Consider the following 17,834-nt stretch of genomic DNA (forward strand, 5'->3'; position numbering starts at 1 on the left):
AAAAAAATGACAGCTTACGTGTTTTAAGCACTTATGATATCCCAGGCATAGTGGCATTCAAACACTTGTTTAATCCCTCAAGCAGCCTTTGGAAGGTTTTCCCATTTCTGAGCCCCATTTTACAGATGGGGAAAATGAGGCACAGAGCAGTTCGTTAGGACCCCAAATCACACAGCTAGTAGGTGATGACGGAGCCAGAACTCAAACCTGAGTGGAATGATTCAGAACCTGCCACCTCTATGGTATTCAGACACGGGATAATCTAGGTATCACCTCAACTGGTAGCCCTGCATGGAATACTGCTTTGAGAAACATTTAGACCAAGCATGTCAAACTCAAAGGCTAACATGGGCCAAATAAACAAGGCATGCAGGCCGTAAGTTTGACATGCTTGATTCAGACTGTGATCAGGGGGAAAAGGACTGTAATTGATTAGCAATGTCTGCTCTGGACTTGAGGAGGGAGGAGTCATAGCTCTGCAGGCCACTCAGGCATCACAAACCTTTGTTGATACTCTGGGTGGGATCCTTGTTTATTACGGGACTGCCCAGTGCATTGTAGGATGATTAGCAGCATCCCTGGTTCCCACCCACTAGCTACCAGTATCACCACCACCCCCAGTCCTGACAATTAAAACTGTTTCCAGATTTTGTCTCCTGGAGGCAAAATTGCTGGTTGAGAACCCTTGCAATGGGGGATTGGCAAAAGAGTACTGAACTTGAAGTCAAGAGAACAGGGTTCTAGCTTGGCCCTGTCACCATGGATATGGTCCTACTCCTCCACAGGCATCAGGTTCTTAATGTGTCAAGTAAAGGGGATGAAGTGGATGGTCCCAGGAACCCCTTCTAGAAGCCTGTGGTTGCACACCGTGGTCCCCTTCCCTCACTCAGGTCTTCAGTTAAAACTCTCGGGAGCATAACTTTCCAGAGGAAACCAACAGAGAAGCCTGGAAGCTGCAGCGAGCTCTTTGACCCCTTGGAGCTTCATATTTGCTCCTCATTAAAGGAGAGAAAGAAACAAAGGGGAAAAAGCATTCAAATCTTGGTACTAAGATTTCCTCCAAGCTGCAGTTATCAAGCAGACACGAATAGAAAAATCACAGAGACAATAACCGAACACCCATTTCCCTGTGTTAGGAGAGAAAACCAACTATTGGTTGGGGAAATCTCCCCAGCTCCGTTCAATTATGAATCTCCGCAGGAAGCCTGGAAAATTCCGGCTTCTCTGCAGCCAAGGGTTGGAGGCGGCGGAAGGCGGGCGTGGTGGGTTCTTGAAGAACTCACCGTGAGAGATGAGGGATGGCGGGTGGTGAGAGCGAAGCCAGGATCCTGCCTCCTGTCGAGGGCCAGGATGGGTCGGGGGGATGGGGGCCTCTGGGACCCTACAGCTGTATCTGAGGTCTTCCCAGCAGGCATCCCTTGCGATGGCAGCACCGTGTGGGAGGAGACGTGTTTCCAGGGCTTGGTTCATGGGCCACCCGCAGGTAGGAAGGCTTTTTCTTATTGGAATGGAGGAGAAGTCGACACTTCTGGGAGATGTTTCCATGCTGACTCCAAATGGTCTCATTTCCTGTTCCTCCTGGGAACTGTGTGAAGTCCATGGACACCCCACATTGTCCATCAGGAAACAGATGCTGTACGGCTAACTGGTCAACCCAGTGCTTGCTTTCCCAGATGACTGACACCTCAAGAGGCAGAAACTCACAAGCCACACAGCTTCCACATGGTGCACGGGGACCAGCGATCAGCACCCCCATCCCCCGATACAACGCCCCCCTCTCCCCCATTGGCCCTGTAGTCTCCAGGGAGCCTGTGCCCGTTTTTGTACCTTATAAAAGTGTTTCAGGCCTGCCCTGAGGAAGGAAGTATGACTTCGGAGCCTGTGAGAACTGGGTTGGAGTCTCCTTCCCCTGTGGAAGGTGTGGCTGGTTGGAAGTTAGGGTTCTCCTGGTTGCAGGCACAGAAATCAACTTCTTCTGGCCTGATCTCCAAAAAGGACTTTATTGGGTGTGGGGAGTCCCAAAGCATTGAAGGGTTTAACAGCCAAGACTGAGGGAGGGGAGAACCAGGAGCTTTGTAGCCGGCATCACAGACCACTGAGAATACCCCGTTGGTGAACTCCCCAACACCCCTAGTCCCTGGATCTCCTCTGATCCAAATCCATACTCCCAAGAGTGCATCTGATTGGTCAAGCTCAGGACAGATGTGGGCTAGGATCTCTGGGGTTGGGGGGGGCGGGACCACCTATGTGAGGGACCCATTCCCACAGGTACACCTCAGAGGCACATCAGAGCCTTGATATGGTCTTGGCAGTGGGCAGATGGCCCACCCTTTCTCTCCCCATTTCCTGCCCCCTGAGTCACTGCCAAGCTGTCCAAGCACAGAATCCCTAGAGCCCAGGATCTAGAGCAGTGGTTCTCAACCTGTGGGCCGCGACCCCTTTGGCGGTCAAACGACCCTTTCACGGGGGTCGCCTAAGACCATCCTGTACATATCAGATATTTACATTACGATTCATAACAGTAGCAACATTACAGTTATGAAGTAACAACGGAAATAATTTTATGGTTGGGTCCCAACATGAGGAACTGTATTTAAAGGGCCAGCAGGTTGAGAACCACTGATCTAGAGAGATGCCTCAGTTTACCAGACTAACTGATCTCCAGTTTCAGGTCTATAGAGATAAGAGTTTGGGGCAGAAATAGAGTTGTCTCTGGGAAACCTACTGCCTGGAGAAGGGGCTTGAACCAGAACTGGTTCCGGACAGACCCCATCACCTAGTGGACATTGAACCAGAGCCCAGCCCCATTGCAGCAGGTGCCACCTTCCTGGTGCTGATGACAAGGGTGGCTTCTCCCCCAGATCCTCCACCGGCCTTCCTCTGGGTTGTCCCATTTGGGGAAAACAGCCTACCGGACCTAGTTGTCACCTGGACTGCTAGACATAGGAAGCGGCTTGGAGATGGAGCCGTCTGCCTGCTGCCTGGTCACAGACTAGAACTGAGGGAGGAGACTTGGGGTCCAAGTTGCTGTAGAATTCATCCTTCTCTGTCAGGTCTGAGATGCTGCAGGTTGAGGCCCAATGCTCCTCAGCATGGCTCTCTCCTTGTGAGTGACAGGGAGCGAGGGGGCGGCAGGCTGAGTCCAAGGTCCCGCTGGCCTCCTCACCCTGCACTCCTGGCAGCAGCGGCTGCTGGGGCTGCCATGGCCCGTCTGACAGCTGCAGGAAGCTGCCGACTGAGCCAGAGTTTAAATATGTTCCTCTCACAAGGAGCTCCAATGTGAGGGGAACAAATGAAGAGGGAGCTTGTTAATCCCAGAGGAGTGCATCCTGCAGTCTCCCGGCAGCTGGGCTCCTCTGAGACTAAAATAAGATGCCCAAGAGGCCCCAGGGTGGGGCCCTACAACCTAACAGGTCAAGTGACACCCCGCCAGGCTGGGAATAAAATCGCAGACGTGCAGAGCCGAGAGGGACTAGAGCTCCTGGCATTCGCCATGAAGAGACTTTCCAGCTTAAGGAAAGCTCACGGTGGCACCTTGGAGCCGGTGGCATTAAATCCAGTCCTTTTGCAGGGCAATCCAGGCCACCTCCCTGACTGCAGCCCCACCTACATTTTCCAGCCTCAATCGCCACCCCCACACCTGCTATTTTCCTAACTCCCTAACGTGCCTCTGTGTCAGAACCATCGGACATCTAATACTACTTCCCCCTGGCTCTGTGAGCCCAGCCCCTTCCCAGAACTGCCCAGATGACCCATCCAACACTCAGGCCCAATTCTTGGGAACTCTGTGAACCTGCCACCTCCCTGTAGCCTGTGCCAGTCGCTGGCTGCCATGTTCTAAGGCGATGTGTGCACTCACCTCTCTAAGGAGACTATACGTTCTTGCTGGCAGGACCCATGTCTTTGGGCTCCTACAGCCTGGCATCAATAAATGACTGCTGAATTAAAAGGACAGATGAGCAAAGGGCTGAGTGGATAAACCGTGTTTACATCAAAACCCAAGCAAGATCCTCTAAGGACAGTGAGGCACCTCAGTGACTCTCAGCAAGAAAAGAGCGTGTGTGACACCCTGGTTGTCGGTGTGGGCATTGCCCAGGGACACTTTGGTCAGAAAACAGGTCTGTCCAAAGGCATCTCCAAGAAACGAGGAGTTAAAAACTGTATTCTCACCGTGACAACATCATCAGGATTTATCCTTCTCAAAACCCTTTGACCACCATGGGCCTCCTTGGGCCTCCCCTCAGCTCTGAAAGATGGTAAACTCGTTCCCCACTTTCCAGGTGGGGAGAAGCTTTCCTGACCTCTGCCCTGCAGCTGAGGCCAGGTTCCTCAGTGGAGGCCTTGCTCTCAAAGCGCTGGACCCCTCTTGCAGGCTTCTTCCCTCGGTCATCATTGAATGACTAGAAGCAGCAAGCTCCAGAATGGCAGGGACCATGTCTGTCTTGGTTTTTTCTTGTATTATTGGTTAAGGCTGTAACTGAAACATGCCCAAACGTATAATGTCTTAAACGTAAAAGAAGTGGATTCGTTGTTCATGGAACAGTGGGTGGTCCTCTTCGTAGCAGGTTTCCTCCACAATGGGATTCAGGGCCCAGGTCCTTTCCATCTTGTGGCTCCACCATTCCCTGTGGCTGGTGGGAAGGGGGGTGGGGCAAATGGAGTTGGTGGGGGCACACCGACTTCTCCAGAGCCTTATCCAGAAAGGGCACACATCACCTCTGCTCACACTCCATTTGCCAACCCAGTCACACAGCACATCGAGCTATAAAGGAAGCTGAGAAACAGTGCAGCCCTGTGTCCAGTAAGAGCGGATGGGAGTTCTTAGTGAGCACTCTCTCTGCTGGATCCCCAGCATCTAGCACATAACAGGAGCTCCATGAATATAAGTTGGGTGAAGGAACTGAAGGTCATAGTGGCTTAACAGGGTTTCAGCCGGGAAAGTCCAGCTGAGTCCAGGCCGCCTCTCCAAGCCTGGAGTTTCTTTATCCGACAGCCTGCCTAGCTGCAGCTGGAGAGAGGCCAGCCCTAGGAGGACGCCAGCGGATGCCAATTGATAAATCACAGCTATTAGGAGTGTTCTTTGGAGATAGCATGGAAGTCAATGAATTATGAGGGAGAGCTCTGAGGGGGGAATTACGGGGAGCAAAGCGCTCGAGGGTTGGGAGAAACATGAAGCCTGGGTTGACAGCAACTTGGAGCACTGGCCTGGATACCTAGCTGGGCATCGGCTCTGAAACCTGTGTGATGAGCTGAATTGTGTCCCTTCAAATTCTTACATTGAATTTGCAGGGACACAATTGAAGTCTTACCCCAGTGCCTCCCAATGTGACCTTATCTGGAGTATGGGTCTTTAAAGAGATAACCAAGCTAAAATGAGGTCATTAGGGTGGAGCCTAATCCAGTATGACCGGTGTCCTTGTGGGAAAAGACAGTTTTGGAGATGGACGGACACACACAGGGAGAACGCCATTTGAAGATGAAGACCAAAATCAAGGTGATGGTCCCACAAGCCAAGGAACACCAGTGATTGTCAGCAAACCCCCGGACGCTGAGAGGCCTGGAACGCATCCTTCCTCAGAGCCCTCGGAAGGAACCAACCCTGCCCACACCTTGAACTTGGCCTTCTGGCCTCCAGAATGGCGAGACCAGGTATTTCTGTTAGTTAAGCCACCGGGTTTGCGGTACTTTGGTACGGCAGCCCTAGAAACGAATACTCCTGCCTCTTTGCACTAGAATGAACTTGGCCAAGTCATTTCCATCCTGGCCCCTGACCCCTCACCTGCAGGCACATCGAAGGACAAGAACTGGGTCTCCCCAAACCAGGCCCACCGATTGCCACTGCCTTTGTTCTTTTCACACCTGCTGCTCCTTTCAGGAGCGGCCCCTGCCCACTCAGGGTCTTCCAACCTCGGTGACTCCATGGAGACTGTACCATCAAAGCCCGTCTGAGCCTGTCATGTGAGACCTCAGCCCAGCTGCTGCACCCCATTGCCGCTCCGTACCCATGCCATACTGTTTGAGTTTCTAGAACACATGGCCGGCCTACCTGCACACCCTCTGCCCCAGCATCTCCATCTTCCAGTGACAGGTTAATTCAGCCTCAAACATCAGCCAATGCCCTTAGCCCAAGAGTTTTCCCACCAATAAAGCGTGTCCGGCACCCACATTCCCCCATCATGCTCCAGGCAATCAGAACTACATGTAGCTCAGAGAGCACACTATGTCCCGCCTCCAGGGTAGGAGGGGTAGGGGCACACTCTGAATTCGGGTGGCCTAGGTTCAAGTCCTGGCTAGGGCGCCTAGTAGCAAATGGTGTAGGGTTGTGATGGAGGTGACGGGAGTTCATAAGTGTCAGATGCTTAAAAGTAGTGCCTGGCACATAATAGGTGCTAAGTAAATCCTTGCCATCATTCTTTTTGTGAGATAACACTCTTCCCCCAAGTCCTCACCCACCAAAACCCTGCCACCCCTCAGTTCTCCACCTCCTCCATGAATGCCTCAGTCCTTTCTGGAGATATACAGTCCTCCAGTCCTGCTAGTCCATTCCCACAGGAGCTTAGGGTCAGGACAGGGGCCAGGCTCACAGATAAGCAGCTCTGGGAAAACACCGGAGGGGAAGTCATCCTGGCAAGTGATTGGCACCGGGAAGGGGAGCTCCTTCCAGGTGCCCCACTTTGAGATGAGGACTTGGTCCATTTGGCCCTTGGACCAGGGCCGTGACCGGCATGTAATGACCCAATGTACAGTAGGACACAGCCACTTCAAATGATTACAAAGTTTAAATTGATAGCCATTTATAAAAATATGTTGTTTTCCAACACAGATGATTCACATGAAGCTGGTGAAATGTCTGGCCCCATGTGGTTCTCATTCTCCCTCCTCCTCCCATCTGAACGGCCCTAATTAGCCGCTGGGCCCCTTCTGGGACTTTCCACTCCTCCAATTGACCAGGAGGATGGAAATGGTGAGGCTATTTTGAAATCCCACAGGGGTATCTGTTCGCAGATGTGGGCCCACACCTGAGGCCTCAACCTCAGCCACAATTTGGGATAGAAGCCCGGACCTAAAACACCTCCAACCCCTTCCCCTGCCTGCCTGCTCTTATCACCACCTGAAAAGAGACTGACAGTCACTTATTTCATCTTTCTGTCTTACCAGTCCCCCCAGAATGGGGGCTGAGGGCGATGCCTACCTCAGACCTGTAGCTCCAGCGCCGGGCACAGTAATGTGCTCAGTACAAACAGTGTTGTGGGAAGGACGGTGCAGGAAAGCCCCACTCAGCGCCCTCTTCTCCTGGCCCCTTTGGCTGTGTATTCACATCCTGTCCTGGGGCCGGAAGGGGCGTTCCACGTGGGGCCTCCTTCTCCAACAGCCCCGCCCACCCCCAGCTGCCTCTACCGAGGCCTGGAGACACCACTGGAGAGCATCTGAAAGTCCTGGTCAGTCCTGGGGAGAAAGACCAGCGGCCCAAGGGGTTCCTGAAAAGGCAGCGTCAGGGTGGGGCTGGAGGAAGCGATGAGACTTCGAGGGGCTGGACTCCAGGGGCCACGCTCTGCCACGTGCACCCAGGTGTCCCCTGAGCGGAGTCTTTAAAGTGGGCGAAGACTTTCCTTTGCAGCGTCAGGGAGATTGTCCGATCGTCCACAGCTGGGCCTCTGCAGCGAGGGTAGTGAGGACAGGTTCTTCAGCATCTCTAAGCCTCTGTCTTCCGGGTTCAAAAGAGCCTTATTACAAAGATGAAATGGGCTGATGCATTGAACATGCCCAGCGCATGAGCTTTCGTCATAGCCTGGGCAGGGCTTGCATGCAGGCGGTGTTTATTGGGGGGTCCTCCTAGGGACGGGCACGGGGGCGGGGGGAGGCTGGGAGGAGTGAAACAAAGAGAGGGAGTACCCGTGCAGGAGTGACCCTGAGTTGATCATCCCTTGACTCGGAACTGCTGGACCTGCCTCCCTTAAGCAGGTGGAGTGGATCTAAGCCTGGAGAACGGAACATTTATCCACCAGCTCCCATCCTCCTGCTCAAAGCTAATCCCTCAAGCTTTTAGCGTCCACACACACAGGTGCAAGGCAGCACCCCTGGGCCATCCACCCAGAGCCATGGGGCAAAAAGCAAGAAAGAACTGAATTATGGCTCCGGCAGGAGGGCGGAGCTGGTGGCTGCATCAGTGAAGGCTGGAGTAAAAGGGGGGCAGAGAGGCACGAAGCGCGGCTCAGGGTATCCGTTCGCTCTCAGTAGGTGTCCGCAGCTGCCGGTTAGAGCAAGTGAGGAGCACGTGAACTCGTGCTTGTGAAAAGCAGTAAAGGGTGACGCAGATGATCACCATTATTAAGTCTCCCTCTAGCATTCTTTTCTCCACGGTTCCCTTCGTCACGACAAACCTCTGAGGTGGCCCATGGTGGGGCACCCTGGGATGACTCACGGGGTGACCAACTCATCCCCGTTTGCCTGGGACTTTCCTGGTCTTACCTATGTCCTTGTTCCCTGAGGCCTGGTCATCCTAGCTCAGGGCACGTAAATAAGGGCATGACCTCAAGACACAACCAGCCCAGCCCAGAGGCTCACATGCTGCCGGCACACCCTCCCGGCACCACGGTTCACATTCCATTCACCTGCTTCCACGTCCAGGCGGATCTGTGCTCATTTCAGACACACCGCCACCCTTCCCCTCAGAATCAAAGATTTGGTTTCCTTTCCTTTAATAAGCCATATTGGTTCATTTTCATACATCGTAGAAGACTCCAAAAATACAGAAAAAAATCTAAAGAGGAGAATTTCAATTCGCTCATAACCCTATCACCCAGAAACGAAACACTGCACACACTTGAAGATATTTCTTTCCAGATGTTTCCTTTAACAAAGGTGGTTCATGATGTAGGTGTACGTTCCTGGACTCTTAGGGCAGGGAGATCTCCCTCCGGCCCAATTCCTGAGTTTGGGGTGTTGTTGTTTTTTGTTTTTTTTTTAATATTTTTGATTGATTTTTAGAGAGAGAGGAAGGGAGACGGGGAGAGACAGGAACATTGATGTGAGAGCGGAACATCAATGGGCTGCCTCCTGTAGAGATGAGGTTAGCAAAATACATTGGAAGAGATTTGGAACAATCGTGTGTATACCCAGGCTAATGTTTCAAAACCTGAGTTTTATTTTCAGATCAAATGTATAAATATATGGTTTCCTCATGTCTGTCAAAGCGTATTTTCCTTTTAGCATTATCAGTGTTGGAGCAAGATTTATTCCACTGGTCCCTACACTATTCGTTTCCTTCTGGGATTTTCAAGTTGATATTTTGGATTAATATCAACTTATGGTTCTTTGGGTTAATATCCAAGATTTAAACTCATACAACTCAACAAAAGGAAGACAAAATCCAATTGAAAAATGGGCAGAAGACCTGAATAGGCATTTCTCCAAAGAGGACATACAAATGGCAAAGAGATAAATGAAAAAATGCTCAAAGTCACTGATCATCAGAGAGATGCAAATTAAAACCACAATGAGATATCACCTCACACCAATCAGAATGGCTATCATCAAAAAAATCACCAAACGACAAGTGCTAGCGAGGATCTGGGGGGAAAGGGAACCCTAGTGCACTTCTGGTGGAAATGCAGACCGGTGTAGCCACTATGGAAAACAGTACGGAGTTTCCTCAAAAATTTAAAAATGGAACTTCCATTTGACTCAGCAATCCTACTTCTGAGAATATATCCTAAAAATCCCAGAACACCAATCAGAAATGACATTTGCACTCCTATGTTCATAGCAGCACAATTTACAACAGCTAATATTTGGCAACAGCCCAGGTGCCCATCAGTAGATGAATGGATTCAAAAGTTGTGGGACATTGACACAATGGGACAGTGGTTCTCAACCTTCCTAATGCCGCAACCCTTTAATACAGTTCCTCATGTTGTGGTGACCCCCAATTTCATTGTTACAAATTGAACATAATTAAAGCATAGTGATTAATCACAAAAACAATATGTAATTACATATGTGTTTTCCGATGGTCTTAGGCAACCCCTGTGAAAGGGTTGTTCAACCCCCAAAGGGGTCGCGACCCACAGGTTGAGAACCGCTTCAATGGGATATTATGCACCTAAAAAAAAGGACAGTGTGGATGGACCTAGCGAATATTATGCTAAGTGAAATAAGCCCGTCTGAGAAAGACAAATATCACATGATCTCACTTATTTGTGGAATCTAATGAACAAAATGAATTGACCAACAAAATAAGACCCAAGCCCATGGAACAGACTGACATACCTTGATGTGGGGTTGGGAGGATGAGAAGAGATAAACCAAAAAACTTACATATTTACATGCAAAGCCCGTGGGCAATAAGGTGTTGAAGACCTGGGATGGGTGGAGCGGGGCTGGGAGGACGGGAGTAAAGGGGGTGTAAACGGAAGACATCTGTAATACAATCAACAATAAAAAATATACACAAATAAGCAATAAACAGGTTTTCTTAAAAGTAAGATCTATAGGTATTGACCTGGAGCAATGTTTGTACATATTGTTCAATGAAAAAAAGCAGGTTTTAGAGTATAATTCCATTTTAAAAATAAGGGTATAGGCATTCTCGAAACCGGTTCATCAGACCCTTATAAACCGAAACATGCAACTCTTGTATGAGCCAGCATTTGCACTCCTGGGCATTTATCCCAGAGAAATGAAAACCGAGGTTCCTCCCAAAACCTGTACCTGAAGGTTTACAGCAGCATTATTAGAAATAGCTGGAGTCCCGGCCAGTGTAGCTCAGTTGATTGGAGCATCGTCCCATGCACCGGAAGGCCATGGGTTCAAACCCCAGGCAAGGCACATGCCCAGGTTGTAGGTTCCATCCCCAGCCAGGCCATTGCAGGCGGCCCACAGGGCCTGGAAAATGCTTGCTCTGAGTCGGGGGTATGGGAGCCAGGAAGGAGAGGAGGGTGGGGCTGGCTTCCGAGTTCCCCACCCACAGCCATCCTGACCCAGCCTGCCCTGGTGCTCTGCCTCTTGATCACAAACACTTGTGATTCTCTGCCAGCTCGCTCACTCACTCACGAAAGAGTAAGGACCCGCCGAACAGAGGGTGTGTGATTTCTGGGTCCAATAGCAGGGAACCTGCTTAGAGCCATCACCAGGGGCCAAGAAACATCTAAGTGCCTTTTATGTATTATCTTGTGCCAAATCCTTAGGCGATAAGACCTGTGGTTATCTCTGTTCTACTGAGGAGACTGAGGCAGGTGGTAAGTCGTGTGTGTCTGACTTAGCACGGAGAACACGGTCAAAGTGGATAGCACTCAAGGCACCACCCGAGACCCTCCTCTGTCCCTCACCACCCCTCACCAAGCCCGCCCACCCACCAGTGGCCCCCGAGGCCTGAGTCCGTGGGCCTGCAGGAAACAGGGACCTTACCCAGCACCCTAGCTCTCCGGAGGCAGCAGACGGCGGGGGGAAGCAGCCAGGAGGCCGGCTAATGGGTCAACGACGAGAGAGCAGCGTGCCATGCCTATCAGCGGCTGCTCCTGGTTAGACGTGCCGAGAGACGGACGCTGGCCTGATGCGGGCCCGGCTTCCCACTCTGTGAGGTCAGGCTGAGCTGCCGGGGCCAGCAGGGCGCTTGGCTGCAGCTGCAGGACATGAAGTGGGCCCAGCTGGAGACCCGCCCCGCCTGGCCCTGTGGGGCGGGGCGGCAAGATGAGCTCCTTGCAGGAGCCAGGAGGCTGCCCCGGGTGTGAGAGGTTGGCTGGCAGGGCTGGGCCGGACACCCTGTGTGCCCCCCTCTCCACAGTGTCCAGTTCTGCCCTGGGCGTTCCCAGACTGGGGGCAAGCAGGGGCTGGGAGAGCTGGACAGAAGGTTCTGGAAGGGAGGACTGCAGTCACTAAACTACCCACGGATCCTGCCTTCCATCTAAGAAGGTGCTTCTCACAGTGGGGAGGGGAACCAGGTGATCAGGAGATGCCCCGGTCTTTCTGGAAGTTTCTCTCCCTCCATGTTCTCTTCCTCCCATCACCCTGAATGAGGGGATTGCAATGTTGTGTGGATTCAGTGTGTACATGGGGGAGGGACTGGCCGTACCTGTGTGTTTGAGAGAGGGGAAGATACGGACAGACACAGCCCCTCTCCATACAGCCTGCAGCCCCCTCCTCAGCCCCAACCCCTCCCCCTACACAGGCCCACCAAGCTCCAGCCTCACCGACCTCCCCTCCCCTCCCCAAACTCACCAGCCCCGCCCGCACCCTGTCTCCTCACCGCCTCCTTCTCTGCCCAGAAGGCCGCCTCCACCCAGTCCCCAGTGGCAGATTCCTGGCCATTTTTTCAGACGTGGCTCTGCTGTCCCCTTGGGTTGGGGACCGCACATCCTGCTTGCCCAGGTCGGCTCTGCTGGAGGTCTCTCATCCCCGAATAGTTATTGATGGTGTGTCCTTTCACTGTAAATGGACGGAAGGTTCTGGAATGGAGGACTGCAGTCACTAAACTACCCATGAGCACCTTCCCACTGCGACGCCTGAGTCTTTCCTCTCTCTCTGTGCCCAGGGCCTGGCACACGTGCAATGACCCGGCCCTGGGTGAGTGGGAGAATGAATGACCCCCTGGCACAGCTACCACATCCTTTCCCTCTTGTTCCCTCCAGGGATCTACAAAGGGCACTGCTTCCGGATCAATCACTTCCCAGAGGACAATGACTATGACCACGACAGCTCTGAGTACCTCCTCCGTGAGTGTTCACACTCCTTGCTTCCTGTGTGTGTGGGGAAGCCCGGTGGCAGGTGGGCGGCTGGGCTACAGGAAAGACGGGGTCCATGCAGGTGGAGAGGGTGCCATTCTCTGGATGTGCTTGCCCTCCCTTTCAGAGTCGGAGGATGGAGTTTTGTCCTGCGTTGCCATGACGTGCTGGGGATCCCATGGAGTTACTTGGCTGATAGGCCCATGCCTTGGGAGACTGAGGCCTGGGGAGAGCAGATGGGGGGGTGAGGGGCGTCCCCACTCCTCGGGGCTACTGGGTGTGGCTAGCTCAGAGGAGCTGGCTGCTGCCGCTGGGCCTGGCTGGGGCCAGGAGGCTAGAGATGCAGGCTTGCCCAGGCCGAGCGTCCCTGGGGGACTGTGACACCCGAGCACATTCCCCTGCCAGCACTGAACCCGCCCACCCCTCCCCACACACCAGTATTCTACTCTCCAAAAGCCAGAGTAGGTGGCACACTAAGACAGCCTGCTGAGTGCCAGACAGCCTGTGGGCGAAGGTGAGGAAGGTGGCAAGAGCAGCCTCTGTTACCTGGGCCTTAGGTGTCTTCAGCACAGACGGTGGGGCCCCATGAGCTGCCCCTTGAGCCCCTGCCCTCCCGTGTCCTGTGGCTAGGCTGGCCCCAGAATGGAGCAAGTCACCACACATACTGAACCTGAAGGACCAGTCCAGCCCCACATCTCATCCCTCGGCCTCGCTGGGAGGCAGCAGGGGCCGCAGCCAGGGAAGGGGCCTGGAATGGGAAAAGCAGCGCCGCTTTGAAGTCATTTTCCCTTTCACATCAGCCCAGACACACGTGGAGCTGCTCCCAGCGGCACCCCCAGGGCCTCGGGCCCGGCTTCCTTTATGGAGAATCAATACCAGTGTCCTCGGAGGAGGCACCAATCACTCGGCACCTGTTTGTGGATCTTTCTGTGTGTTATTTTCTAAGAGGAAGGATTTGAGTTCTGAGTCATCTGGTGAAATAGAACAGCGTGCTATTCTATCCCGTGGAGCCCGGGGCCGTGTCGGGCTGTGCTGGCCAGGCCCAGAACCTGAAATAATTCGGCCAGATCTCCCTCCCAGCCTTCCTCCCTCACCTTCTGCTCTTCCTCTCCTGTCCCCTCTTTCTGCTTTCGGGGGGCCAACACTGAAGCAAGCGGATGCTATTCCATGGCGCGGCCACGAATGGTTGTGCAGGTTGCCCAACACTCGCTTAGACTACGGTATCAATGTCACCTTCGAGGTGCACAGTGCGTGGCCTGCACAGCCATCCGGGGCGGCCCCTGGTGCTTAGCCGGCTGAGATGGCTCAGCTCAAAAATCCGCCCTGACTCAGAACTTGCCCTTGGCTGCCCGACGCAGGGCCAGCAGGTGGTTCCTGAGGCTGCGAGTGCAGGTCTGCCCCCCGTGGACCCACCCCGGGACTGCAGGAAGGAGGCCCTGGAGAAACTGACCACACCCTCTCCACGTCCCTCTTGGACGTGCCTGGCACATTACGATTGTGGGCACTGGTGCTGGTTCTCCCTCTGCACCTGTCCCCTCATGGTCCCCAGGGCTCTGGGACCTCTTCCTGGACTGGCCTCCTGACACCTCAGCCCAGGCCAGATCACGTGGCTTCCTGAAGGCCCAGCACAGGGTGAATGAAGGACGTTAGTGCAGGGCTGTTGACAGAGGTGTGGGCAAGGTTAAGGGATGGTGAGCACACCAGGGCGAGCTGCAGAAGGAGCCTGTACACTCTGGGGCTGGACTGGTGGAGGCAGGTGGGGCCCTGGAGGAGGGAGCCTTGAGGACAGGGCAGGAACTGGATGCAGCCACCTCCTGTGCAGCCTCAGGAGGAGCCAAGGAGGGGCTCTCGCCTGCACTCTCCTCCCAAAGCCGGAGTCCAGAACAGGATGGAGATGTGAAATGGGCATCCAAGGGGCAGACCAGGAGTGGGCCACAGACTCACTGCCCAGCCTAGGGCTCCTGCTGCCCTCAGACCCCACCCCACCCCCCCACCCCCACCCCTCAGTGGTGCCCCTGGGTTGGGCCCCAGGGCTGGGAGGGCCCAGCAGGGATTTTCCCAAATAGAAGGATGTGATGGCACAGCAGCGATGGAAGCTCCTTGGGAAGGAAGAGCTCTCCTCAAGTGTACGCTCATGAGGACACCAGCCGGGGTCATTAACAAGCCCAGAGACTCCCAGGAAGAGAATGGGTGACCGGTTTGGGGCAAAGACAGTTGCTCACATGATTTACCTGGGCCAGACGGACGGCTCTGAGCCAGGCCTGACCGCAGCCACCTGAGAGGCGCCGGGCTCCCTTCTCTCCACCCCTCTGAGCCCTTTGCAGGATGAGGGCGTCCAGGGAACCCCGATCCTGGCTTCTCTGGCCAGCACTGCTCACAGGCACGTCTCAGAAACTTACAGGAAACCTCCTCCCAGACCCTGCGGCTGCAAAAAAGCAGAGGGAGGAAGAGGAGGTGGCGGAGAGAAGAGCTTCATTTAATGCCCCGAACAGACCCCTGTCTGTGCTGCAGGGCACACAGTGGTGTGCTCACAGAACAGGAGACAAACGCCGTCTTCAGAGGCTGGAACTCCACAGACCGGCTCAGCTGGCTGATGTAGCCAGCGCCTGCCAGCGCTCCCTGAATCCCTGTCCCTGCCAGGGCCACCAAGGGCCCATGTGGCGAGGTCTCTGCTGGGCTGCGAGACATGCAGGCCCATAGGCAAGGCCGAGCTGGGCTCCTCTTCACGTCCTCCTTCCCCTCCTGCCCTTCCTTCTCCTGCCAGGTGCTAAGCAAGAGGACCCACATCCCCAGCCCCTACTTAGTGCTTTATGACCCTTATTCCCTCAAATTCTCACAACAACCCTCAGGGGCAGGGTGTATCCTTTTCCAAAAGCTTCCATAATAAATGACCACAAACTGGGTGTGGAGGATCCTTCATGCAATCACACCTACAAGGACCTTTTTTCCAAATAGACTCACAGTCACAGGTACCCTGGTTAGGACTTGGGCATGTGGGGATTTTGCCACGATTCAGCCCCTGACCAGTAGGTATTACTCGTCTCCCAGGTGATAAAGAGGGGACAGTGGCAGAGCAAGGGTGCAAACCTATCTCTGTTGGACACCGCGGTCCACGTGTGTCCCTCTGTCCAGCCGCCTTCGTCTCTGTGACCTCAGGAGGCCCTGCCCTTCCACATCCTCACCAGTTACTGGGGGTGATAACGACGAGATAACGACAATAGAGATAAAGGCTGTCACTCGGGAAGTTCGTGCTCTGGCCAGGCTAAGCTCCTTGTTGGTACAAAACCAACCGTGGAATGTAGGTACTAATGATGAACTGCATCTCACAAATGAGGAAACTCAGTTTTCTAGAGATGATGTGACTGGACCAAGGCCACACAGCCAGCAGCCAGCATGTCTCAGGGCAGGGCCTGCACCCCGACCCACCCAGTGCCAAAGCCTGTGTCCTTAGCCACCCACCGGAGCTGCCTCCTGACGACACCACTTCCCTGCCTCCCAGAGGCCTCAAGGAGACTGTGTCCACGGCTCTCACGGTGGCCCCTGGTGCCACTGATGGGGTCTCCTCACTTCTGGTGGCAGAAGTGTGACTCACACCCAGGGGAGCCTAGGCAAGACCTGGGCGGATGTGACCTTGGCCCACTTGGTGTAACCAGCCAGGCAGGGCCATCACTTACATGGCGCCCAGCTGCCCCCACCCTGCCCCAGCTCCCCACGCACCTCAGTACCCTGGGCCCGATGGGACTATTCCAAGTCAGGGGGCTGGGCCCTGGTCTTCAGGGCCCCTTGCCAGCATCGTGGCTGTGCCCAGGCACAGGTGGCCAGCCTCACCACCCTCTCTGCTCTGTCTCCTGCCCGGCCAGGCATCGTGCGTGCCTCCAGTGTCTTCCCCATCCTCAGCACCATCTTGTTGCTGCTCGGTGGGCTCTGCATCGGTGCCGGGAGGTTCTATAGCCGCAAGAACAACATTGTCCTCAGCGCTGGCATCCTGTTCGTGGCTGCAGGTGAGCCGGCCACTCTGGTCCCCACTGCAGAGAGCACACCTGGGGGACGGGGGGGCGGGGGAGGGCAGCAGACCATACAGTCTGTGTGTAATTAACCTCAAAAGTCCATGTGTGTGGGGGTTGGGGCAGGGTGTGGGGAGCAAACGGGTACAGGGTCTCCTTTTTGTGGTGACAAAATCTTCTGGAACTAGATAGCAGTGGTAGTTGCACACATTGTGAATGTCCCAACTGCCCCTGAATTGTGTACGTTAAAGGGCTAGTTTTATGTTATGTGAATTTAACCTCCATAAAAAATAGGAAGTCCAGGTGTGCAAATACCACAAAAGGGCAGTACTATTGCCTCCCAAGCCCATAACAGGGGTGCCTGGCTATGCTGGGGGGTCAGGGAGGTGCCCAGGGGGACTCACAGACACCAAGACCTGAAGGAGTTGGCCAGGTAAAGACAGGGTGAGGGGCGCGGGGCTGGCCAGGTGCAGAAGGAACAGAGAAGCCCGTATACCGGGGCAGGGTGAGCGAGGGGCTCGGGTTCATGAGAATTCCTGACTGCCCAGCTCTCCGACTAAGAGACGACAGCCGCCCCACTCTGGCCCCGTGACAACCCAGAGCGACGGCGACAGTGACACCCCCTGCCCAAGGCTGCTCTGGGCCTCCAAGGAGACAGTTCTCTGCCCAGCCCTGTCCCCACTCTGCCCCTGGGCTCCACATCCTACAGGTCAGGAGGCACCGGATGCTGGTAATGAGCATTCCAGCAACGGTGGTGGCCCTGCCTCCTTTGCTGAGGGCAGGGAGGGGACTCGAGTGGTGCCCAGCCCATGCAGGTGCCACCCATCGGTCATCCCCCCACAGCTTGTCTTCTCCTCACCGTTGCTCTTGGAAAGGGAAGGCAGCTTCCACTTACATCATGGAACTGAGGGCCTAGACAAGTGAGGGACCTGCTCAAAGTCCCTGCCAGGCCTGGGGGCAGGGCCCCAGGTGCAGGTTCTGTGCGCTCTTCTACACCCTTCAGGTTTGCTTCCTTCCAGGCAGTAAAGACGTGTGTGGGATATGTGTGCATATCTAAGGGGACAGGGGGATGTGTGTCAGGAGGATGGTGTGTGTGTGTGTGTGTGTGTGT

General features: G+C 54.3%; 1 protein-coding gene across 1 annotated transcript in view; it reads left to right on the plus strand.

Moving 5' to 3' along the window:
• Positions 1–1,350: 1,350 nt before the first annotated feature.
• Positions 1,351–17,834, plus strand: part of CACNG4 (calcium voltage-gated channel auxiliary subunit gamma 4) — a gene marked incomplete at its 3' end in the record, with an annotated part of 18,327 nt that continues 1,843 nt past the window's right edge. The window contains exons 1-3 of the mRNA XM_006776744.1: positions 1,351–1,483; positions 12,627–12,710; positions 16,580–16,720. Coding sequence (XP_006776807.1) covers positions 1,351–1,483; positions 12,627–12,710; positions 16,580–16,720 — 358 coding nt within the window. The remainder of the gene's footprint in view (positions 1,484–12,626; positions 12,711–16,579; positions 16,721–17,834) is intronic.

This window comes from Myotis davidii, unplaced genomic scaffold, assembly GCF_000327345.1.
Source record: "Myotis davidii unplaced genomic scaffold, ASM32734v1 scaffold69, whole genome shotgun sequence".
Classification (NCBI taxonomy): Eukaryota; Metazoa; Chordata; class Mammalia; order Chiroptera; family Vespertilionidae; genus Myotis; species Myotis davidii.